Source organism: Carettochelys insculpta, chromosome 13 (assembly GCF_033958435.1).
Source record: "Carettochelys insculpta isolate YL-2023 chromosome 13, ASM3395843v1, whole genome shotgun sequence".
Classification (NCBI taxonomy): Eukaryota; Metazoa; Chordata; order Testudines; family Carettochelyidae; genus Carettochelys; species Carettochelys insculpta.
In genome coordinates, this window is record NC_134149.1 from 29378954 (window position 1) to 29404964 (window position 26011).

The 26011-nt window shown below is 41.3% G+C and overlaps 1 protein-coding gene across 1 annotated transcript in view; it reads right to left on the minus strand.

Annotated features, from left to right (window-relative positions):
- Positions 1-1300: 1300 nt before the first annotated feature.
- Positions 1301-26011, minus strand: part of RPS6KA6 (ribosomal protein S6 kinase A6) — a 173843-nt gene continuing 149132 nt past the window's right edge. Inside the window, exon 20 of the mRNA XM_075008154.1 lies at positions 1301-1447. Within this exon, the coding sequence (XP_074864255.1) occupies positions 1381-1447 (67 nt within the window). The 3' untranslated portion in view covers positions 1301-1380. The remainder of the gene's footprint in view (positions 1448-26011) is intronic.

Here is a 26011-nt window from a genome sequence, read left to right on the forward strand (position 1 = left end):
TTTCTCATAACCTAAGCTTTATTCCAGATGCGCAGTGTCTTCGTTTTAGGCTTGGGTAACGTGAACTTGATTTCAAACATTAATTTTAATAAATCTTGTCGTATGTCTTTACAGCCTTTCACTTCTTCAGTTCTAAGGGGCTTTTTCCATTTAATTAATGGGCAAGAACAATTATTCTTTTGCTTTCAGGTCACCGAAAAGATTTTTTATCTAACACTTCGGACATGTGATTATATTGTATTTTATTCTTTGGGGAACACACAAATATGAAAGCTGCCTTGAGTAAAACAATATGATGAAAACTTGTTAACACAATAAAGCACCTGAATGCATGAGAAAGTTTCCTCCAGAAAACCAGGAACCTGTGAGCAAAATAATTTTCGGGAATATGGGTGGAGTTCACTTGTAATTCAGCCACTGGAGTCATCTACATCTTTCACCGTATAATGTTGATTGACACCAAAAATGGTAATATTGTAAGATATCAGTGACTCAGCAGCAAAAATGAAATTTGCCATTACGATCTCTATATGCAAGGCCTCATGGAAGAGCTGGTTTTTATTTGTATTAAGCAACTCTGTGTCATATGTCATTGGTTAATACCGGTATATTTATAGGTCACTAAACTCAACATTAAAAAAGTATTTTGAGAATTTACAGCAATTAAATACAGGTCAATAATTAATAATTCAGAAATTGAACTTCCCAATGCAAAACACTGCAGCTACTGCTGCAGAGCCAGTCTCTTGGGGAATTCCCCCAGAAAAAAAAAGAAATCAGACTTTTTATTGCTTTCTTTATTACTAATAAAGTATGAAATTAGAGAATACAATAAGATTTTCATATCATATTAATAACCTTCAGAATGCAATCAGACCAGCAGTGCTCTTTGAACAATTTGCTAACATAATAGAAAATTGTTAATAATGCTATGAAGGTCACTAACACAGTGTTAAAGTTGGTGTAATGACAGTGACAAGCCTCGTCCTTTCAGCAACAGGAATGATTAACTCACTAGCTGGTATTTGCAATGTTTGTATCACACACTGGCCCGCTCATGGTGGGGATGGTGAGGCAAAGAGAGCAGTTGCCCCTGGGCCTGGCCTTTCAAGGGGGCCCAGCACACCAGCCTCTGCCACTGCCAAAGAAGCAGAGTGGTGGCTGGAGCTCTGGGGCCCTTTGAATTGCCAAGGCAATGCAGCTCCAGTTGCACACAGCTGGGAGGGACAAATACCCTAGGCTCCGACCTTTCTGCCATTGGGCCCGCCCCTTCCAGGGTGCGGAGCCAGGCCCCCCATGCTTACCATGGAAGTAACATGCCAGATGGGAGAGTATGTCAAGGTAAGTTTTGAGTTCCATCAGCTTCATGGACTGAAGAACTCAATGTTCTGAAAGTTTTGTCTTCTCGTCACTCAGCTCCTCTTCATGGTAATGCAAAGTCAAGATCCTAAAAGGATGAAATGCAAGCGGTCAGGGTGGGTTTGGATCAAAGAACTCGAGAACTAAAGAAAACTTGGCACTGGCCAGGAGATAGAGGAAGCCACAAAACCTAGAAGCAGAAAATAGGTTGATATCACAGAAACAAACAGAAGACAAAAGAACTAATAGAGCCCTGGAATTGATGGGAGTGTTTCTACTGATTAGAACATGGGAATGGCAGCCAGGAATTATTGTGTCTATTCCTGATTCTAGCAATGATCTGCTGCAGGACTTGGAACACTCTTTTACATCTTTTGGGCCTCACTTTCTTCCACCTGTAAAACTGAAATAAGTGGTATGTGCTTCCCAGGGTGTTGTGATACTAAAGTTAATTAGTGCTGGTGAAGTGCTTTGAGATCATTAGATTGAAGATGCTGTAGAAAGGCAAACGATCATTCTAAAGTGGAAGCTATAAAGCTCTGAAAGATCTGCTCAGCCAGGGAAACTGACTTCCAAGGGATTTTATTTTATGCCATAAAATATTATATAAGTTCTTTGGGGAGAGCTCATCTTTTTTGTTCTATGTTCTGTGTTTGTACAAGGGTGCAGCACAACGTTGACCTTTTCCATGCCCAGCATGAGACCATAATGCAAACAAATAATAAATGTAAAATGCTGGAATTATCCAAGGAGTACTTCCATATTTGACGATACAAGAAGATTATCGATAGTATGGGCAAAAATCCAAGTCCCTTCAGTACATGCAGCTGGATTATCTTCATTTTAAATCAGTTAACTGGCTTGGATTTTTATCATTTGAGACTAATGATTTCTTCCCTATGTGGATATGTTTCTTTAACTGCATAACTTGTAATCCCTGTCAGCTAGTCACTTTGCTGATTTCATCAAAGCCCCTTTATATGCATTGTATACAACAATCAATTGGTATTTAATTCCCCACAATTTGTCATAATTAATACTTAAAAATAGGATTTAAAGTGCCACCAGAATTACTTAAATTATAGAGGCAGTTTTAAGTTTTCTCTGTGAATGACAACAAGGAATGAGGCAAATAAATGCTTGAAGGTGGAAATCTGTAGCTGTTTGAAGTGGGACATCCCCCAATTGCAGGAGATCTCAGAAGATAATCCTTTAGAGATATGAATTTTCTGAAGAGTGAACCTTTGAGCAGTGCAAATGCTTTGAAGGAAGGAAAGTCTCTAACTCACATGAAAGTGGAGAGGGGTCTTTGAAGTAATAACTCCAACCAGGAAAATCACATGTGCATTACCAAAAACTTTCTAACTTAAAAGAAAATTGCAGTGATTCACTCTAGTGCCTTAAGTAGCTAAATAAATATTTACTATCCGAGTACATGTTCCGAGAGGGGAAGAATCTTCATTGGAAAGAGCTGACTATAAAGGAGTATTTCAATGAAGCCAGCAACATTCCCAAGAAAAAAAATTACACTTTCTTGGTAGAAACTCCATCCTTTTGTAGAAAACCCCCAAACATTAAAAAGTATAAAAAGTAAGAAATTCCACCTATTTCCCACTGCCATGTAATAATCACTTGCTGTTCTACCACCTTACATACACTGCCCCAGTCAGCCTCAACTTTCTTCCCTAAATTACTTGCAAAAGTCAAAACAACAAATTCAAGGAACAAATCAGTAAACAATGGAAGAGGTAGGGACTTCAGCCCCATCAATAGTAAATATCTGTCCATATCATGCATGTATCACACTGTGGCGGAACAATTTGCAGTATAAAACATAAAGAAGTCCTGTGGCACCTTATAGACTAACAGATATTTTGGAGCATAAGCTTTCATGGGCAAAGACCTGCTTCATCAGGTTTAGCTCAGTGGTCTGTCAACAGTGGTGTGTTTTACAACATCACAAAGGAGATCTGAGATCACTTCTCAGTCCCACCCTCATTTCTGATATAAACTGCCAGTATCATTCAATCCCCATTACTACCTCAGCTAAAAGAGTAGAAGGCTCCAGTGTTTTGTGACTAGGAGAAGGATTTACGTGATGCCAAAAGATTCCAGCCTGGAGCAGAACTTTGAGTTATCTATGCAGCATCTCCATGGCAACACAGCAATTACTTTTTCTAGTGACTGACAGGTCCCAAGTTTCTTTATGGAGCTAGAAGCTAGACTAGAGATTCTGACTGACTGGGGTTGAATAGCCAGCATTGCCCACTCTTATGCTTATTTATAACATGTCAAGATACGTGGTGTTATTTTTAAAGCCCCAGCTTTTGGAATACTACAATATAGGTGCTAATCACAGTTTCCATTTTACCAAAAATTCTAGTCCTCCTAGTTGTGAAGAAAAGCTTGTAAACATAAGCAATCTGCAACTTAGGGTCTCAGAAACCAGAAGGTTAATTAAAACCTCATTTTTTTAAAAAAAGTAGGATTTTTCAAGTCTGTCTCATGACTTAAGGGGTGCCCAACTCATGATTTTTAAAGGAAAATGGAAATTGAGTTAAAATGGGACTCTTTCTACAGTCTGTTTCAGGACTTTGGCTCAATTTTGTTCCCTTCAGTCTTCATATGGTGAGTTAATGAAGCACTGGATGTCGGAAGTTCCCTCAGAAGTCTAAAGAGATGCCATGAGGAGGTCCACTGCTTGATTGGATTCCTTGTGGGAGGCTGTTGGTTTTTGCAGTAGAGGTTCAAATAAAGTTATTGATGGGTTTGGATCTAAATATGATTAATCTCCTATGTTATAATCTTGCCTATGTTTCTTGTACATTCTTAGCTCATTATATTACACAAATAGATCTATTTTGCATTATTCTGACCATGTGCCCAGTGTTCCCTTGTTGACCTGGAACACTAATGTTAATTTTATTATCAGTGGAATATAATTATGATAATTACTTTATTTTGAGGCAAGTGTTCAATTTCCCATAGACCTAATCAGTGTTTCCTATAAGCTGAGTGCTTGGGTGGGTAGCCCAGAGAGATTCAGGTGCCACCTAGCTGATTAGCAGAGCACTCACAGCCACCTACAGTGGACAACACATGTTTCTATTGGTGGTGCACATCCACACATCTTGGTCCACATAACAAAATTTATTCTACACATGGTTGGAAAAAAATATAGAGCGATACTGGCCCTAATGGGTAATTTATAGCCCCAAGTAATTAAGTACATAATTTATTGGGGCACACACAGATTAAAAATGTATTTTAAAAAATTAATTACCTGGCCTATATTACTAATAATAATTAAGGTTATTCAGCAAAATAAAATTTCAAAGCTAATTTATTTTTCAGGGTTAATGCGTGTTGCATTGTAAAATGAAAATTAACTAGCTAGTGCACTAGCATGGTCTGGAGTTATAGTGATTATTAAACTATTGCTTCCATTGGAGGCTCTTCCTGTTGTTTTAATGTAAATATTCCCGTTTGCTTTATAGCAGGGATTTTTCTAAATGTTTTCACAACAATTATTCAGAGCACCAACTCTGAGCTGACAGCATCCTTCACTAGATATACCATCTGCATGTACCAAGTCTTACCACTGTTGCCCACTTACTTGCTGAATGAAAAAAATAACTTCCTAGATGACAACCAGATGTGTATAGTTATGTACCATTACCTCAAAAATTAGAAATAGAAAAGGTTTATCCAGTTATCAAATACGTGCCCATACACACACGGTCAATCTCGGTAAACACAAGACAAAGATTCTAATACAAAGCGAATCCCAGGGACACATGAAAATCTCCATTCATGCTCAGCATTCCAAAACCACTTCACGTTCACCAAGCATAACCTTCACGTTCTACCGTAACAGCAAAACAACCAGTGAAGGTGTGGTAGGGAACAGAATAATGCTACTTTACACATGACATTTTCCTAGATCTCTCTTTTTATCTTGCTGGCATATGGTTGCAAAATCTTTCAGAAAATGTGTATCAGGTAAATCTGTATCACATATAAACATATTCTATGTCATTGGTCAGCCCCACAAAAAGTCAGAGTAAACAGGCTTTGCACAGACGAACAGAGAGGATAGATTAAAATGAAGGAATACTTCCAGGCCTCTTACAGTTCCGTAGCCACTCTACTGTGACTACTATCACCCAGTTGATAGCAGCAGCATCTGCTGCCTCTAAATTAAGAACACATAATGAGCAGCAATTATCCAATAGATCTGCAAAGTGCCATGCCACTGTTCATTCCAAGTCTGCCTTGCCATAAGTCTCAGGCCCCCTTCCACAAGGCCACATAGGGGTTCCCAGAAAAGGAGAGCTGCACAGCATTCAGGGTATGGATCGCTTCTCAACACTCTCCAGAAATTAGCACACATCCCATTCCAGTCCCTGTGGAATTAACTATAGCTACTGCATTTTGCCCAGGTTCTTCTGTGCCCAGAGAACTGGTCAGCAGCATCTGGCTCACATCACCATCACTTGCTGCCATTGCAAATTGGGGGCGGGGAACAGAAAAGATGCTCATGACATCATAAAAATCACTGTGCTGTCATCCTCGGATGGTGTAATAATGCTGCACACATCACATAAATGGCCTACATTTTTAAACGTACCATGTGTGCTACCAGGTATTAGGTTATTGACCAGGAAGGAACAGATGAATAAATGGAGAACCCAGAAGAGTAAGTATGAACAAAAAATATTTTCCCTTATTCACATTAAGGAACTTTTTATTTTTAATTTTTTTCATTTTCAGATTAAAGTTTCACTCTTTCCTACTAATGGACATGGAAAAAGTAATATTCACATGATGTATTCATTATCTCTCAAGAAGTTAAGTTTATTTTAACAGAAAAAATGGCATGTATGTTGATTATTCATTAGTAGTACATACACTTAAACGACACCCCACAATAGCATCTGAGTGCTGTACGAAATTAAATTTAAATACAGATTAGAACCATGAAATGTTTCTAATCAACTAGATCCTAATCTAAACCCTACCCTTCCCATTGACTTCAATGGAATTTGAAATATATGTATAAATTCCATTCCACTGTGTAGCAAAAATTTCATGAAATTCCATAGTGCTTTCTGTAAGAAATTTCTAATAAGTGTATATTCAAATGCAGGGAAAAAATGGTTACCTTAGAGGTGAGGTTTCTCAAATGTACTTCCCTTATAACCAAACTATTCTCATACTAAAAAGCAAGGAAATTGCAAGTAAAGGCAACATCCCCACCCAACACCATACCATTCTCCAAGGAGTAGCTCATTCCCACCAATACACTAACTCTTCTGTCTAACAGACTCACTTTCAGTTCTCCAATACTATCACACTCAATGCACACACCAATGCAGAAACCCTACTGAGAAGTACCATCTGATTATGTAATAACTTAGGGTTCATTTGGGTCATTTCGAGGAACCATACAAAGCTGTCCCATCCCAGTGAAACCACCAAATAGTCTGTAGCCTTAAGGAGGCAGAGTACTTCCCATCACTCCCAGGCTTGCAGGGATTGCAGTCATTAACACAAGCCTTTGTAAGGACCAGCTTACTTCCCATTGCACACAACCAGCCAAGTGTACTAACTCAAGGATTAGGAGCTCAGAGCTTTTGTACCATTCTCCTCCTGCATATCCAAAAGAATCAGGAGCGTCAGATTCTGCATGTCTAAGAAGATGGAAATGGAGGCTCCATATGCATGCTCTCTTATTACACATCTGCATATGGGACTGGAAGACAGGTGTCCTAATGGCAATTCTAATATTGAAATTATGATCCTACAATGTTCATGTACGTCCATGGTCTTTGGATCAGACCCTAAAATGTTTCTACTTCTTCTCTTGATTTCTGGAATGGGTTTTTGTGATAAAAATTTAAGAAGAAATCCTAAACAGACTCAGTTGCATTCCATCAAATGCTATATACATTTTCATACCAGAATCCAGCCTCTGTTTAGTGAATCTACTGGACAGAAGTAGTATTAGAAATTTCTCAGTAATAAGGCCTTTTCTAGAAAATCTAAATAATTTTCAAACCAAAGAATTTAGTCACATTCTACTCTTTTCCAGAAGTAACGATGAACTTTTTGAAACTGAGCTGGATGAAGAAATCCTTCATAAAGGAATGATGTTAAAAATGAATGATCGCAATGATGCTGGTGAAAGAGATGAATGGATTGGTGGATCTGATTCTGCATCAGAAATATGTGAAAGATCTGATGCTGCACAGTTGGCAACCAAGTCTCAACCTTCTGAGCAGCTGTGCGTTCAACAAGAAATGCCTGAGAAAGCACGTATGTAATCTATTAATATATTCACCTATCAGAGTTTAAGATAAAGTGTAAAACTAGGAAAAGGAAATGCTAGCAAATAAACTTAATTTTCCTAGTATTCTGCAGTAAATCTCCATACAAAATCAATGGAGGCTTTGCCTGTGTGAAGATAGCAGGGTAGACCTTACAAGCTATATCCTAAACTGTAAAGATTAGATGTTATATAAAACGTGAAAGTACAAAATATGGTCCTTTGAGATCTTTGGTCCACCTGGACCCCACTTATGGTGCAGCAGCACCCCTTGCATAGGAGTTCAGAAAGGTTCATGCCCACACAGCCTCTGCCATTTACTTGCCGAAAGGGGCAGAATGACCCATGCCTGTTCAGTCCCTTTGCTATCCAGAGTTTCAGGAGAAGTCAGTGCTGGCAATGGAGGATGGATAGTGAGACCCATTTTCAAAGACTATCTTGAACAGCTATTCAAATTCAAATAACTGTTTCCTCTTCTTTAATTTCTCGCACATATGCCTCTTACGTATGGTGATTAACTAGCAGTTTGATGAATTAGTGGTGGGACCTAAGAGTTAATTTGAATGTGGATTACAGAACTGATCTTTCTAGTTGGGCATCCACTCTAAAGGCTCATATTTGAGAGAACTAGTTGGCCAATGTGCAAACTGAGGACCATGTTGGTGCTCTACAAAATTTCAGTGTTTGGGCTCTGCAGAATCATGCTGCAAAAGAAGCTTAGAATCTGGTAGGATGAGGAGTTACCCAGCTTGATAGCTATAACTTATTGATGGTGTAAAAAATCTTGACGCTATCTAAAATCCCTTTGAATATTTCTTGAGAGGAGAGGCTACCTTTTGATGCACTGCCATATGCTATAAATAGTTTAGGGAATTTTCTGAATTTGTTTCATTCTACTAAGATAGTACAATAGGATCCTTTTGACATCTAGGGCACATAACTTTGCATTATTCAGACCAAGCATGAGTGAGGCCATGGAAAAAATACAGGTAGGCATATATATCAATTAATATGAAACTCTGAGACAATGTTAGGGATAAACCCAGGGTGATGTAGCTTTGTCACCCAGTTTGCACCACATATTGTATATGGGAGTTTACACAAGTGCCAGGATCTCACCTATTTTATGTGCTAAAGTGTGTGGCACCCAAAATGTCACTTTAATTGCTAAGTGAGGGAGGGAGCAAGAAGCCAAAGGTCCAAATGGAGGCACCATAGAAAGTCACAAGAAGTGGTATTCCTTAATCCATGCATCCACGCCTTTAAGAAATTTGACTGTTGCGTGACAAAACACCAAAAAACCTGGGAAAGGAAAGTGAAAGGCTGAGATCACACGAAGGTGAACTTCAATCAAGTTTAGTACAAGTCTTGGGGAAGTGACCACTTCCTGGCTGAAGAGCTGTTGGAGTGACCAGCAGGAGTGGCTGACTGCTCAAACTGTTTTGCTGGGAGATCTTGTGCTTCCTTGGAGGCTGATTCCCTACCCTGGAACTCTGAGTGCAGAAAACAGGGGCCAGGTAGCCTAATTAAATGGCCAAACCCTGCATCTGAATGTCGCACAGAGACAGAAAATTCTCCGATTCCAGTCTCACTGGAGTCAGTCGGCAGCTCACATCACCCATCTGCAAAAAAAAGCCTTTCCAGGAGAGCAATCCCTTGGGGAATCTCTTTTCTGAGGGTGCCCCAAATAAAGTTCCCCAAGAAATGGGGGAGCATCTATCTAAATGTTTTTCCCTAATTACATAGTTTTGATGATTTGGGGGGAGTTTTTCCCCATGGAACTCATGTCCCCACTGTCTGCTTGGGACAGCTCTGACGACTCTCCTCAGGCCACACAAAAGGACTCTCTCAGTTGGTAACTGCCTCAGTTCAAAAATCCTCCTCACTCCCCCTATTAGCTCACTTGGCTGCTTGCCAACACAGGACCCAATATCTCTGGTTTTAACCCCTTATAGGCAATGTACTTAACTGAACATGGGGGTGTCTAGAAAAGGAGTAGTATCCCTCCCAACCACCACAGGTGTAAAGAGCACTAAGTTTTCTCCCTCATTAGAGGACCTCACTGACCAGGCTCTCAAGATTAGGTTGGGTAGGTCAGAATCTGACTCAGGCCTTATAGAGACACAAGGTGGATGAGGTGATATCTTTAAGTGGACAAATTTCTGCTGGGAAGAAGGACATACTTTTGACCTATGCAGGTCTCTTCCTCGGGTCTGGGAAAGGTACTCAGAGCATCAGAACTAAATGCAAAGTAGAATAGACTGTTTAGCGTATGGCGAAGAGGCTTAGCACATCTTCCCCTTCAAAGAGAGGTTAGTGGGTTACCGATGTTGAAATGAGCCATAGATCCAGTGTCTCCATTTAAAGCATGATTTTTAGTGTCTACAAAGTTAAGGATGTAAGCTCCCAAGTTCACCTTTTGAAGGAGTTGTACTTTGAGGATGAACACAGACGTCAGATATGAAGAGATAATTTTATTAAAAACATTCACCTCCCAGTGACTGAGGGATCTTTTCTTCAATCATTTTCCCATGTGAGTTCTTTCAAGAGCATAATGACTGACTGGCTTCACCAACATAGTTATTGGGGTGTTCAGTGCACTAGATAAAGTACATCATGTGCGATAGGCGATGCACAGAACTCATTGCCCTGGAAAGGTTCCTTGTACAGGGAGCTTACCACTGTAGCAGTGGAAATATATCTTCAGGTTTGTATCTTTTGTTCTGGCAGGGTCCAGTGTTGCTCTGAGATGTTGGGTCCTGGTCAGTTGGGAATTTGCTTCTGAGGAGGAGGTTGGTGAGGTTGGCTAGAAGAGAGAAGTTGAGGAAAATTTCTTTCAGGATGTGGTCTATTATCAGGTATAGTTTGTAATTGTTTCAGGATACCCCATGTTTCTTCCAATGTGGATAGAGGGTTGACAGCAAGGACTGTGCAATCAGAGAGTATTTATTTTATACATTGAAGCAGGTTTTCATGGGGTATTTGGTTGGCCCATCTTCTCTGGTGGAATGCCTTTGTTTGCTGAAGGCAATTTTAAGTTTGTTAAGGTTTGTACTCTGAACATTTTCTGTAGGGTGGCTGAGTGCCTCCTGGTAGATAATAAATTTCTTGGTGTGTTTGAGGTGGCTACTGGATCTATGAAGGTAGGTGTGGTGATCCATGGGTCTCAGATGTAGGTGTCTGTAAGGTTCCATTGCTGAAGTGATCTTGGTGCTTAGGAAATTGATGCTGGTGTGGGAGTATTCGAGAATTTGAAATGGATGGTGGTTGTTCAAGTTGTGGTGGAAATCCAGGACAGAGTTCAGGTCTGAGAGCTTCTTCCCATTAAACAGAGTGTTACTCTATGTTCTCTGGGTTTCTGAGTGCACGTCTTAATAGCCCTGAAGGTGGCACACTGAGAGGATATGAGAGTCCCTCTAAGGCTATGTGTACGCTACAGCAATCTGTTGACAGAAGTCACTGTTGGAAGTGATCTTCTGACAAAACTTCCATTGACAGAGTGTGTCCACACACAAAAGCAGATTGGGAAAAGTCACCCACTCTGTTGACAGACTCGCCAGCCACTCCCTCAACAGAACAGGCCCCAGAACTCTGGAAAACAGAGTTACATGTACAACAAGTCCTTCTAGGAGCCCTGGCCAGAGGTTCCCTTAAAGGGATTCCCCACCCACGTTCCTTGCCCATGCTGAGGCTTGCCTACCTCCTTGAGGGACATCAAAGCTACCACAGGGCTCACATGCTTTCTGCAAGAGAGTGCCTTCTTTCCAGTCAGCCATGGTTCCAGAGCAGCCCCTGGTCTTGCCCTGGACCCACTCACTGCTGCTCACGCTGCTGATGGCCATGCTTTACCTCCTCCGGAGGAATGCGCCTGACACTGGGAGTAAGAAGCAGGACTCCAGTGCCCCACCTGCACTCACCCCCTCAGATGACCAGGGGTGTCTGGAGATACATCACCAGATCTGACTGGTGGAACCAGCTGGTCGCGGGGCAGTAGGACAACCAGCAGTGGCTCCAGAACTTCAGAATGGTGAAGGAGACCTTCCTGGAGCTCTGTACATGGCTCACCTCCACCCTTCACAGACAGGACAGCCAGATAAGGCCCACCACCCCCCTGGAGAAGTAGGTCACCATCACCCTCTGGAAGCTCACCATCCCTGACAGCTACGGCCCAGTGGGCATGCAGTTCAGCCCAAGGAAGTCCACCATCAGAACCATCCTCGTGCAAGTAAGGTACTCCTGGGCTGCACACTCTGTGCAGGGAGAGTGGGGTGGGGGTCCTCTCCAAGGATGACCCTTGGGCAGCAGGAGCAAGGGAGCAAGGTGTGGGGGGTTGAGGATGGGGGAAGCCCCATCCCTGAGGCACCATGCCAAGCCATCCTCACACAGACCTACTGTTGTGGGGGCAGCCTCTCAAGGAGGGCACCTAAAGAGTTCAGGGGGAGAGGACAGGAGAAGGCAGGGGAACCCCTGGGGCCCAGGGACTCCCTCCTTCAGTCTCTCACATGTATGTTTGGTCTTCTCCCCTTGCAGGTAGTGACAACCATCAACACCCTGCTCTGCAGGGTCATCCGCCTCACAGACCTGGATGCAGTTGTGTCCAGATTCGCTGCCCTGGGCTTTTGTTGACAAAACTCTCTAGTGTGGATGTAAGCTAACAAAAGGGCTAAGGGTTGTGTCCACTGGTGAAGGGAATTACTTTCTTGCAGGAAGGCACAAAGGCTGAATTGACAAGATGAGTAACTAGCCCTACTGATGCCAGACAGACAGACAGACAGTTTGCTGTTTTTCTGTCTTTATTTTTTGTTTTAAACAGCTAACAACTAAACAACCAAATAAAAAGGACTAAAAACTGATAACAAACTAAGTACAATAACTGATTCAATAAAGACACTGTTCAACCTCACTGCCAACTGGTGTCAGAAGGAACTGAGGGGTGGAAAGGTCATGCCCCTCTTTTATGCCAGATAGGGGACCTGCAGGCATGAAGTATACATGTGCATCTCCTACTGGACACTGCTATTTGCACTTCTGAACTCTTGTGCCAGATGTGTTGTCACACTGTAAGTGGGCACCTAATGCGCAGGAAGGCAAAGAAGGCACGTTAGAACTGAAATTTGCAAATAAGGTTTGTTTTGATAATAGCCCCAGAATTGACTTTTAACATACAGGTTTTTACAAACTGCACCTCTTGCCTCCTAACGGCCCAATGAGACTTAGTGTATCTATACCCACTCATCAGTTCGATAATCTTAAGCACAGACATGGCAACGTTCTTAGAAGGTACCTATAAACCTACAGCTTTGTCGGTCTCTTCAATACTGCAACACTGTACAACCATTTCTCCTTTGAAGATCACCTTGAGCTGAAACTTGGTTATTAGGTCTCTACAATAAAGTAATTTTCTGAGGGTAACAAATTTCGATGGTTAATTCCCTAATGAATTTGTCACTGGCTTTTAGTTCTAGATTTAGTCTTTGGTGAACTGCCTCCAAAATCACTCATCAAGAGCAAGCTCCTCTTCACAAAGCCTATACATCCTAAAAAAAGACCACAAACAAAGCAGTGCCCACTTTTCATCAGCAACGAGGTAAGCACCTGACATCTAAACTATGGAGTACTTATGGAGACAGAAATTGTGTTGGTTGGTTTTTACTTTTATAGCAAATTAAAAACCCAGTGAAATAAAAATGTAGGCACACCTTGTGCCATTTTAAGCAATAAGTCAAATGCAAGCTTTTAAAATTAAAGAACAAGCCTCTGGGTTTCAGAGGGCAGCTCTTCCTGAAAAAATCATCCCCCTTTCAGGTGTTTCAACCTAGGCAGTTAAGAGACCTGAAATCTTTTGGAAATCTGGGTTTTGTACAATACTCTAAGAAACACCCAAGGTGCCTTTTAGACTGTATAACTTTGTAACAGTCTTAGGGTATGGCTATAATTGCAGGGGGTTCGAAGTCCTGATCTACACCAGGAAACAAAGTCGTTCATGATACATCAGTTGTAGCTGTGCTAATGGCATTGCCAGAATTGCATATCTGGGATCACCTTTGTTCCCTAGTGTAGACCAGGAATCAGTAGTTATTCACAAGCCAATATATTTCATTACAAATATGTAGAAATACTGGCCATACATAAAACCATAAATAAGAATGCTAATAAATTGTTTCAGTAAGAGTAAAATTTCTCTTAAACAACCAAAGAGGCTAGCCAAAGACAATTTCTGGAACAAGTAATCTTTAACATGACCATGACAAAAATGCACCGGAAATCCTGGAGATGTTTGAAAATGGTTGCCTAAGTCTAGACACAAGGGTTTTCAACTGAAGCTAGTTCTTACTGCAGTTTTACTGCAATACAGCTGTTTTTGTTGTAGCCTTGTAAAACTCTACGTATCTTTTGGCAATTAAACATTTTTGGTTGATTAAAAAATGTCAGTTTTTCTACTCACGTTAAAATAGTGTGGATTTCTGGCAAATATTCATAACACTTTTGCAAGACTGTTTGGTCTTCTTCCTGTATATTAAAGTTATTGTGAATTGTAAACTGTGTGCAAGAGTGGGGTCAGGTGCTCTAGCAACTTATGTTAACTTAGCAATTCTCTAAGCTGAATCTTAGAACTGCCCATGGTTTTAGAGCTGGCACTTTAAAACCCTGTACACTAGCTCATGCTGATCAGATATTTCATGTAAAGGTCAGTTAAACCCTTTTGAACAGCATTTCTACAGTAATCACAAGTTTGTTTGGTTGGCTTTTATTTTAATGAAGACAGTGTACCAAGGCCTTCCAAAAGAACACTTCAAGTCTCGCCATATGCACTCACTTCAGGGCATATTTTGATTTTCATTTGCTGATGGTGAGAAAGTAAACTGCTTGTGATTTATGTCAGTGCCTCTTGGATTAATAGTGTGTGACCGTCTTAAGTGTGACTATATGTACTATATTCCTAATAAGGTTTTCTCTACTGTAATTTAAGATATGTGTGGCTGATGGAGAGAGACCTCAGGAAGTGCATGCTGATGATGTGGAAATGGATGATCAACATAAAAACACAAGGAAATGTTTTGTGCGTATTGGTGGGATGCTGGCCATACCTGTGCCTGTGCCAGGCCCACTCTTCACCAACGAGGAACAGCTACCGTGAGCTGTACTCTCCGCAGGGCAGGCACGCTTTAGTCATTTAGGCTGCATTAGAATCTCTGCTTCTGCCTGTGCAATAAACCCAGAATCCAAGTGGTGGCTCCCTGAGGAACATTAACTTCACTGTTTGCCCTACTTGGTTGCTATTTTCTAAGCACTGTTCTGCAATGCTGCCTCCTGTGGAGCTCTGATGAGACTCCATTTTGTTGTTCTGTAAAGAAGCTGAATAAGATAAGTGTTCTTCCTTGTGGAAGTTTTATAATGCCACATTATCTGTTAAACACTAGCCTTGTATAGAAAGCCGTACAAGACACAGGCAGTCCTTGACCCAGACAAACTCAAATATTCACTGGGAGGCAAGACAGTATGTCTATCTTACAAGTTATTTTGTACGGGAGACATCACTCTTACTAACATGAATTAGAGCTTCATTTCATGCCTTTGTTTCTACACTGCTGAAGAAATGTATTGTTGGAGCCCAATTTTCATATAGTGGCTTGTTAAAAGGATGTCCAAGTCCGATGGTTGGATGTTCAAACCAGAACATAGGTGCATAAAGGCCTGTTTGCAACCTCAATGGTTATAAAAGTGGTTAGGTAGGGGAACTGCAGGCCCTTTTAAACGTACACATACATGACAATGAGGTCTTTGGCAACACAACACTGGAGGAAAATGGATCTCAAATATCCCTTCGTTAACAGGAAGATGCATTTGATGGAGCAGTTTTAGTCTAAACCTAATGGAACATAATCTTTGTTGGAGTGCATGTGGTATGTGGTTTCCTGCTTCAATATTAGAGTACACAGGATACAGGATGAGACTCTCATTATGACCTCGCATAGAAACTAGTCATAAGAGGGGTAGATTGCATTCAAAGAAAATGCAAATATTAAACTTTTGCAGCCAGGTTCCATGGAGCTGGGGTAGAAAAGAAAATGAAAAGTAAATACAGTAGAACCTCAGTGTTACCAACACTGGAGTTAAACTGATCAGTCCACCGCACACCTCAGTTGGAACAAGAAGTACACAATCAGGCAGTCAGAGATTTAAAAAAAAGTGCAAGTACAGTATAGGTTGAACCTCTCTCATCTGGAACCCTCAGGACCTGACCAGTGCTGGACAGGAGAATTTGCCGGACGACAGGAGGTCAGCATTTTCTAGCACATTACCAACACTTGCCTTGCTTACTGAGCCCTTAAAATGCATTTAGGGGTAAATTAGAGCTAAACAACAGGACAGAACACCAAGATCCAGGATTGGTGGCTGTAAACAAATTTTATGGGACCATGGAAAACTTGGCCACACCCAAGGTAAGCAGTTATCTGGTTAACTAAAATCATGCCAGATTATGGAGTTTGCGGGCTGAGAGGTTCAGTATGTACTAAGTTTAAAGTAAATTAGTAAAAATATAAAGGGAATCTTTCGAAAAAGATCTGACAAATATAAATTATTTTTGTGGGCTTGTTTCAATTTAAATTAAGATACAGGTTGAACCTCTCTAATCTGGCATACTCTTGTCTGGCAACATCCATAGTCTGGCATGATTTTAGTTAGCTGGATATCCTCTCATCATGGGTGCAGCCAAGTTTCCTGTGGTCCCATAAAATTTGTTTACAGCCACCAGTCCTGGCCTGTCAGTTAGCTGCAATTTACCCCTAAATGTCTTTTAGCAGTTTAATAAGCAGTAGAAGTTTCGGTAATGCTGCTCGACAACATTGACCTCCCATAGTCCCGAAAATTCTCTCGTTTGGCACTGATCAGGTCCCAAGCATGCCAGACCAGAGAGGTTCAACCTGCAGTTAAAACAGCCTTTTACTTCTACATAGTAAAGTTGCAAAGCCGTATTAAATCAGTGTTCAGTTGTAAGCTTTCGAAAGAACAACCATAATGGCAGAGCTTCAAACATTTCAGAGTTATGAACTATTTCTATTCCCGAGGTGTTCATAACTCTGATGTTCTATTGCAAACTAAAGTACAATTTAGAAGAGGTTTAATACAGATTCTGAGAGAAGATCAGCTGCTTCTGAAGTCTAAGTAGCAGTTTTCCAGGTCTAATTTTCTCCTTAAATGGATATTCAAAAAACCAGGTTGCTCACTGGTGATTGTCCCCCCGCAGACAGTACAAGCTAACTTTCAGAAAGTTGAATCTTTGAATTATTTCGTGTTTAATAAGAAAGAGACACAGAAAATATTTTTTCAGTTACAATAATTTGGGAAATATGCTCTTGTAATTTGAATGCCAAAAAGCAAATTAGCAACTACTAACAACTGTGTTAATAGAAACAAGAAGTCCTGGGACACAAAAAAATCTGTTAGCCTTTAAGGTGCCACAGGACTTCTTGTTTTTGTAGACAACTAACATGGCTACCTCTCTGATACTTGTTATGAGAAAGTCTGCTGTGGAGTTCTACACAGTTCTCCTTCTGTAGTTTAATCTTGATATGCTGCCAGGGCAACGTACAGTACAAAAATGGTTCCAGGAAGAAGATCTGAAAACATGAGTAAAAGGTGATGTGACCTGAAGAAGTGTGGGATGTATCAATGCATGATAATGCTACCCCCAAAATAAAATTAAAAATATAACAAGTTCGTTATCAGAAAGTGCGATATTTTAATAGATGAATGATTTCTGAACCTCCCTAGGTATCTGCAAAAGGCAAGTTATGATGCTGTCAGAGGTTAATATTTGTAAAAAAGTTTGAAATGAAAAGTGCTGATATCTGCCATCGTTGAGAACCACAGCAGTCTCCTTCGAGAGGTGTAAAACTGACTGACCCCATAAGCCCTATTCTAATTAGTTACGCTGAGAGTTCTGTCTGCAGAAGGCTTGATGGAGCACCACCACAGTTTGCAATTGATAAACAGAGAATGGAAAGGGGATTTTTTCCATAGCTATCAAGCAAATTGAGCTGCACAAAATGCATTCACTTTGCTTTAATTAAGCAATAACTGTCCTATATCTCATGTAATCTTTAGCAGTGACTCTCCAAGCTTTCATGGAGAATATCAAAATTTGAGTTGGTGTACAGTGAAACAGCTTCTTAGATTAAGTTTGCTCTTTTGAAATAAATTTTCTTCAATATTGTAAGAGCCACTAGGGCCACATCTACACTTCCCTCCCTTTCAGAAGGGGCATTTAATGCAGCAGTTTGAAAATGCTAATGAGGCACTGATATGAATATTCAGTGTTTCATTTGCATAACGGCAGCCACTTGCTGTGTCAAAAGTGCTGCTTTTGAAATGCAAACTAGCTGGGTAGTAGATGGGGCTCCTTTGAAAGGAAGCCCTGCTTTCCAAAGCACCATTCTCCCTAATTTTTTTCAGGAAGAAGAGTGCTTCAGAAAGAACCCCATCTACATGGCTAGCTTGCATTTTGAAAGCAGCACGTTCAATGCAGTAAGTGGCTGTCATTATGCAAATGAGGCACTGAATATTCATATCAGCACCTCATTAGCATTTTCAGTTCACTGCATTTACATTCCCCTTCTGAAAGGGAGGGGCAGTGGAGACATGGCCTAGGTGTTCTCTAGTCTCCGCAATACACATACACTTTAACTATATCCTGAACAGATTACTTGCAATATGAAAAAATTGAGTGTGTTTTTTCCTTCATTATGATGTCAAAAGAAAGGTCCCAAGAATGGTTCTGTTCAGCTGGGAACATCAATATTTGGATTAATTTTCATTCTGATCTGGAATGAAAAGCATTTTCAAATTACACAATGAACTTTTTCAAAAAAATAAATAAATTCAGGACCATAGACATTGTATAATGCAATGTCAAAGCTGAAATGAAATTTAACATTGTCTCCCCCTATCCATTCTATGTTGACATCAGAGTACTACAAAACGGTTTGATTTCAACAAATTGCATTTTTCAATGGAAGACTGTTCAATTTAAATGCTTTGAACAGCTCTAACTTTTACACAACTGAAGGCAGGCCCTGACCGAAAGACTTGCAGTTTAAAACTGCAAAGAGAGAAAGTGTGGGGAAAGGTATGCAAAACATCAAGGAGAAAGATTCAGATTCCCTCACACTGACTGGGTGGCACCTGACTCTACTATTAATCACATTCTCTTCAATAGCTGCTGAGACTGGAGGAGCACCATAAGAGGACAACCACAGAAGCGACAGAACAATAAGATGTTGACCCGGAGAAGCTCTTCATCAGTGTTGAAAGCATCTGAAATATCCAGTGAGAGTTAAGCACAAACCCTGAGATCCAGCCAGAAGCAGATTGTCAAGCTCTTGATGAGAGCATTGCAACAGAATGGAAAGGATTGGGTGAAGATGAAGTTCATGCAAGGCAACAAGTTGCAGATTGCACACTGAGATCTCGTTTTGCTTGTTGTTGCTTGGTGACTCATTGGAACGCTAGCCTGATAAGACACGAGTGAATGGAAACTGAGCAACAGAGAGAGGATTTGGAGTCAGGCAAACTCTGGTAGAAGTTGCTCATTTTTGTTCACTACTAACAAACACCTGACAAAACACTGTAGGTAAATACATTTGGGGGTAAAAAGGTTCAAAACCTCTGCGTAAATGGAGAGCTGAGAAAGGTCTCTGCTCTTGCTCTCTACTACAGGGAATAAAAATAAGCTCTTCAGTACAATTCTGTGATTAAGAAACCCTAAATCCTTTCAGACCTAATCGAGAGCCAAATTTGTCTGGTCCCTACCCTTTGACCTGCCCAGTTTGGGTGACCCTTCCAGGATCTGCAGCTCCCACTGGCACAGCTCTCCAGGTCATTGAGACACACAGGCCACCTCACCACGACAAGGAATGGACCATGGGGTGAAATCTAGATAATAAAACAATCTAAAAAGGATATAGCACCATTTGTTTTTCTATGCTGGCCACCCTACTAAATGTCTGGAGTAACTGCAGGTTTTGTGCAGTTAATTAACTAATATATTCTCTTAAATTGTCAGCTCTCATTTTACAAATTTATTTTCAGAAAGTGTAATTTGCTGATGCAGGAATAAATTATATAATTCTCCACAGTGCTTTTTTTGTGCACTGAGTACCGGCACCTCAGCAGCCCCAGCTATAGGATTGGCTGGTGGGGAGTGGGGATGCACCGCTGAGTACCAGATCCTCTTTTGTTTTTTTCCTTTCATAAAAAATGCTCAGATTCTCCATAAATCTGCGAATGTCAAATCTTCAGTAAGCTTGGCCATTTCTGAAACTTGGGGCCAATGCCTTGACCTGAAAAAAGCTTTTATATATTTGCAGCAGATTTTCGGTAATATATAAAGACATTTCTCGGATGTCCGCTGTCAGCACTTGTTCTGATTGCAGTCCAGTGCACAAAGAAAAATCAGCTTGAGTGTTCAGAATGTCAAACTGAAGAGCTATTCAGTATATCACCTGGCAAAGAGATTCTAGCCTCACATCTTAACAGAAATCATTACACTGAGGTGTTCACCACTGACCATTTAAGTTGCTTCAAATTAATAAAAACATTTACAAGCAAGCAATATATTTATTGTCTCACATTTCATCTTCTGAGCTCTTGCGTCAAGACAGTTGGTGGGCAGAAATGAATGGTCTATTTATTAATCTGTGCTTTTAAAAAGAATTTAATATATTTCACATACTCACAAAATGACATTTTAAAAAGCAATTTCTTTTTAATGGGCTTTCAGTTCAAGAAGAATTCAACTTCCATAAGGAAGTGAAAGAGCAAAGAGTCCAGTCAGTACCTTCATGGAGTTCTGTGTGAATGTCAGGCATTAAAGTTTTTTGGACAGATAAACACAAATGTATTTAGAAGTGTTCATCCATCAGTTATTTACCTCTAACAAACCCTCCAACATAGACTACATGCTGTATAAATGGTGTCCCTTTAATAATCTCATTCTCTTTATGATGTCATCTGACAAGTTTTAACAGCCTGACATAACAAGATACAGCTACAAGGGAGATGGCCACAGCACGAAAGTAAGTTCCTATGAAGAGTGAGCTAGGACAAAAATCTCAGAGATAGAATTTGTCTTGATTCAGGATTAGTGTTTTGGATTTTGGAGGTGTTTTTCCTATCAGAAACTTTAGACAAAACAACATAATTATAGATGTGTGTAGAAAATGGCAACAAGAAATTACTCTGATGCTGCCCTTTTGACCAGATCAGTTAGCCAAGTTTGGGGTTTTGTAGGTTGGTCCATCTAGAAAAGGAAATTGACAATAGAGTCAAGTATTTTCTGGTACTAAGTATCTTTTAATTTGTGCCTGCAGGCCAATTAGCATGTAACATTTTGATATATTCTGCCACTCACATCGCCATAGTTTTCATGGTGATGCAGTGTGGACAGAACCTCAGTCTGTTTTGCCTCTGCTGTGTCACTCCCACGCCCACCCTCACCCAAAAAATAATGTCTGGAAAGGATGTCTGCCCAGATCATTGGAGTTTCTGAATAGCCCCGCACTTTTCCTCATTTTGGCTGGGAACGCCTGCCTTTGTTTTGTGTTTGCAGACTGCTGTTAGGTCAATTGTTTCTTTATACTCACCCTAAATGAAAGGCAGTGGTTATGCCCAACCCACAACAACAAAGATGGACCCACCTCACAGCTACTCTAATCTGTACAGGCTGCTCTAATTCTGACAAACAAATCAGTACAGGTTTATATGATTTTGAGTTACATACCAGCAGATGTACCCAGCCATTGCTCAGGTCCTTAACCAAAGGAGTTTATTTGCACCCAGCCCCACCTCCTGTCCTGTGGGGAGTCAGGCCATGGCTCCTGGCCCCTCAGGCCTATCCTCACAAGGTGGGGGGAAAAGTTTGGGATGTGGCTCCCAATCCCCCTCCCTGTTTTCAGAGGAGGGACAATGTAGGCTGCAACTCCTGTTCCCTCTGCTCCCCTCTGCCTGTCCCCAGGTTGGGGGTCAGGCCATGGCTATTGGCCCTCCTCCCCAGCTGTCTTTGGCAGGGGTCAGTTTAGGCTCAGACTTCCAGTCTCCCCCCCGCCCATCCTTGTAGGGAGCAAGGTCAAGCTCCATGTTCTGGCCATGGCCTAAGCTCCAGGAGTGGGGAGATTGGGAAGTCAGGGGGGCCAGGGCTGAGCTGCAGCACTGGGCCTGGCCTCAAGTGAGCAAGGGGAGCCAGAGTGGTGGAGAGTGGGAGAGGCTAGGGCAATGGCTTTTGTGCCCAGCCCCAGACGGAGCATCTGGGGGAAGCTGGGGCCATGGCTCTCTCCCCCAGACTTGGCCAGAGTGGCAGGGAGAAGTCAGCATCACAGCTGTGGCTCTTTTGCTCAGTCCTGGACAGAAAAGCGGGGATGGAGGAGGCCAGAGTGGCAGCGAGAGCTGGGCTGGATTTCCCAGTCCCAACATGCGCTTGGGGGCATCACAGGGCTGAGTTTCCTGGCCCCAGCATGTCAGGAGGCTAACGGGGCGGGTGAGTTGTGGGGCAGCATAGGGGGGCACTTACCCATCCAGAGGGAGGCAGGGCCAAATGCCTGGTCTCCACATGGCCACGGTTATCCTGCTGTGGGGAGGCCACATCTGGAATATTGTGTCCAGTTTTGGGCCCCCAGTATAACAAGGATGTGGATTTGCTGGAGCAGGTTCAGCGAAGGGCAACAAAAATGATTAAGGGTCTGGAGCACAAGACCTATGAGGATAGGCTGAGGGCTTTGGGCTTGTTTAGTTTACAGAAGTGAAGACTTAGAGGTGCTTTAATAGCAGCTTTCAACTTCCTGAAGGGAAGCTCTAAAAAGGAGGGTGAGAAACTGTTCTCAGTAGCATCAGATGGCAGAACAAGGAGTAATGGTCTGAAGTTGAAGAGGGAGAGGTGTAGGTTAGATATTGGGAAAAACTGCTTCACTAGGAGGGTGGTGAAGCATTGGAATGAGTTGCCTAGAGAGGTGGTGGATTCTCCATCCCTTGAGGTTTTTAAGTCCCGGCTGGACAAGGTCCTGGCTGGGATGACTTAGTTGGGGTTGATCCTGCTTGAAGCAGGGGGCTGGACTAGAGGACCTCCTGAGGTCCCTTCCAGCCCTGTGATTCTGTGGCTGCTCCCAATGTGGGTTTTCTTGGCATCATTAAGACTGGTGTTAGCTCCTCTCCCTTCCTTCATTCCTCTTTGTTCTCCCTCTTACACCAGTTTCAGTGTAAGGACGGCAATGTCATTTCTAAAGACTGATGTGCTGACTGAGGTACATCCAGCGCTACTGTGTCCTTGCTGTAGTGACCTGAATGACGAATGAAAATAACGGAAAATTCTGTGAAACCCTGAAAATGTGTTCTGATTGTTTCCTGGCTCATTTAAAATCCAAACTGAAAACGAATGCACAACTTTAACAGCAAAAGTAATAAACAAATGGAACAATTTATCAAAGGCAGATTCTCCATAAGTTCAAACATATGTCTTTAAATTAAAATTAAAATATATCCTAAAAGAGAACTTCTAGTCCAATCAGAAAGACTCAATGCAGAAATTACTGGGTGAAATTCTGTGTCCTGTGTCATGCAGGAGTTCAGCCTAAATGATCAGAAGGTTCTAGTCTGGCCTTAACCTACTCATCTATGAATTTTATGGAAATTCCAGCTGTTGAGAATAAAAACACCACAAAGTGCCATTGGGAGCAAATAATTCAATTCTTAGGTGCATGTGAGTAGCAAGAACATTTGATGCACTCTACCTGAGTGTAAATCATTCACTGTATATCAGCTCATGGAATTTAAGATACTTTACTTTTAACCCAAAACAATTACAACCATTTTGTCTCTTTTCCTGAGAAGAGAAGCATCTAAATCATGATCAGCTTTAAATCTCAATAGTTAATGGTTGCTATTCTCATCTGAATGTGTAGGAAGTTGGGCACATACATTACACAGAGTTTATACCATACATATGCCAAATATACCCACTAGTTTATAACTTATTTTTAGTTCCTTCATAGCTTTTTCTTTTACAGTAGAAAACTGGCTTTCTAACCCAGCTATGGTCTGCCCAGCTGTTTTTTATCTCAGAACAAGGCTAATACGTATTTCCACATCAGCTTTTTGCTTCTTAGCAAGAAGATATGACAAATGAAGGAAAGCAAGATAGAAAGCAGGAGAAGTTAAATCAGAACAACAAAGTGACGGTGTGCCTCTCCCCTATACCAGGGGCCCACAACCTGCAGCTGTGGAGCGCATGTGATTCTTTAAGGGCTTGTTTGTGGTTCCCAACACTATAATTACCAATAAAAAAACCCCTCCTGATTATTCAATAAAGGGTGAACATCTAAAAGCCTGAAAATGAACAACTCATATCTAAATAGCAAACACTGTGTTCTCGAAACATTGGATAACTCCACTTGGCGTCCTCCAGACGGTAAGAAGGTTCAGAAGTAAAAGTCAGGAAGATAGTGGTGCAAACACACACGTAAGCTATGAGGACATAGAACTTGTAAAGAAGTTCGTGACTGTCCATCAGTAAACATGTATCACATTGCAAATCATTGTGTGCACATGGTTCTTAAAATAGGAGTTACAAAAGGTATGGTTTGACATTATTTAATAAGGACTGTCTGGTATTCACATGTCTTGTGGCTCTTGAATTATAAAGTTTTTTTTATCGAATTAGAAAAAATGGCTCTTCTTCCTATATTGGTTGCCAGCCCCTGTGCTATAGCATTCAGAAGCCAGTCAAGACAGCAATAAACCACAGAGGATGAAACTGAAGGACAAGTTGCTTAAAAGTGACCCAATGCACACTGAACCAAAAATCCCATTAAACCTAACTGAAGTGTAGCTGTGCAAGAAATACAGGATCAGCACACAAAATTCAAACTTAGGTGAACATAGTCAAACACTGACAAACAGCTACATACTCAAAGGGCTGGAGTCCACACCTCTTCCCAAAAGTCATGGATATGTTGCCATTCACATCAGTGACAAGTGGATCAGGCCCCAAGGTCATGCAGCCCTCACTCACGGTCCTTCCTGGATATGGATTGCAGAATTTATGGACATTGCCATTACTTTCACTGGGAGGTCCTGCGTAGGTAAATATTTCACATGTAAGGCCCTCAAGGAAGAAACCCCTCTGCAAACTTTTAAAATCTTTCCTAACCAATCAGTTCATACATCATTTGTTTTTAAACCACTACCATTTTATGCTGACACTGTTATATTTTCCCCAAACTAAAAGAGCAACAATGTGCTAATCCTTTCAGTCCAAATAACTCAAAAGGAAAACCACCTTTATGAAAGAGTGTTTCCTTTCTGAACACAGGATGACTGCCTGTCTATGGGCACAACATAGTAATGACATTTAAAAGGTGTTGGACGCAAAATAAAGAGTAATAAAAAGAAGCACACTGCATACACTCTCATAATTTAGACATCAAAGGCATTTATCTGGCTCCCATGACTATAGTATCTGAACACCTGACAATTATCCTTGCAACATCCCAATAGATAGAGGAACTAATTAAGTATCTTGCTCCAGGTCACACAGGAAATTGAACCTGGGTCTCCCAACTCTCATGCAGGGACCCAAACTCCTGGTTCACTCTGACTCCCTACAGCATCATGTAATCCTCCCAGAATTCCCTTTTAAGTGCTTCTGCTCACACTTAATATTTCTGCTACTAGTAGTCCAATAATACTGTGCCCATTGTAAAGACCAAAACTGCGATGCTGATTTGTACTTAATTTGACGTAAGTGCTGTAACCTATCAAAGGTAATATTTATTTCCTGGCTGAAAAAGAAACAGCCCGTATGCACACACACTCCCCAACCAAATGAGCACATCTTTCTTTTGCTACTCTGCTTGCCTTAAGCTCAGAAGTGCTAAAACAAGGATCAAGTGCACATCCCATAGCTTTCTCCAAACTCGAGATTAAATTCTGTCTGGCCTGTATTCTGGTTATTGCCATCGGTGGTGAAAGGGAATATAATTTAAGAGGGGGGGGAAAATCAGTGGAAGCTGTAGAGAAAACCATGCATGTGGATGGAGCCCTTATAGTCTTGTCATAACACCACTGTTTCCACTTACAAGTGCATGTATAGCTCAGACTGCTAGATATTGAAGAAGTATGATTAGTGCTGGTATAACAAAGCCAGCTCAGTTTTTCCTTCCTTTTTCAGTCAAAATGCAAGACTTGCGCTGTATGACAAGTACGTTCCAGGTAAGAACATGACTGGTGTTGGGGGTGAGGGGGGTTAAACTAATTTCATCTGTACTCAGCTGC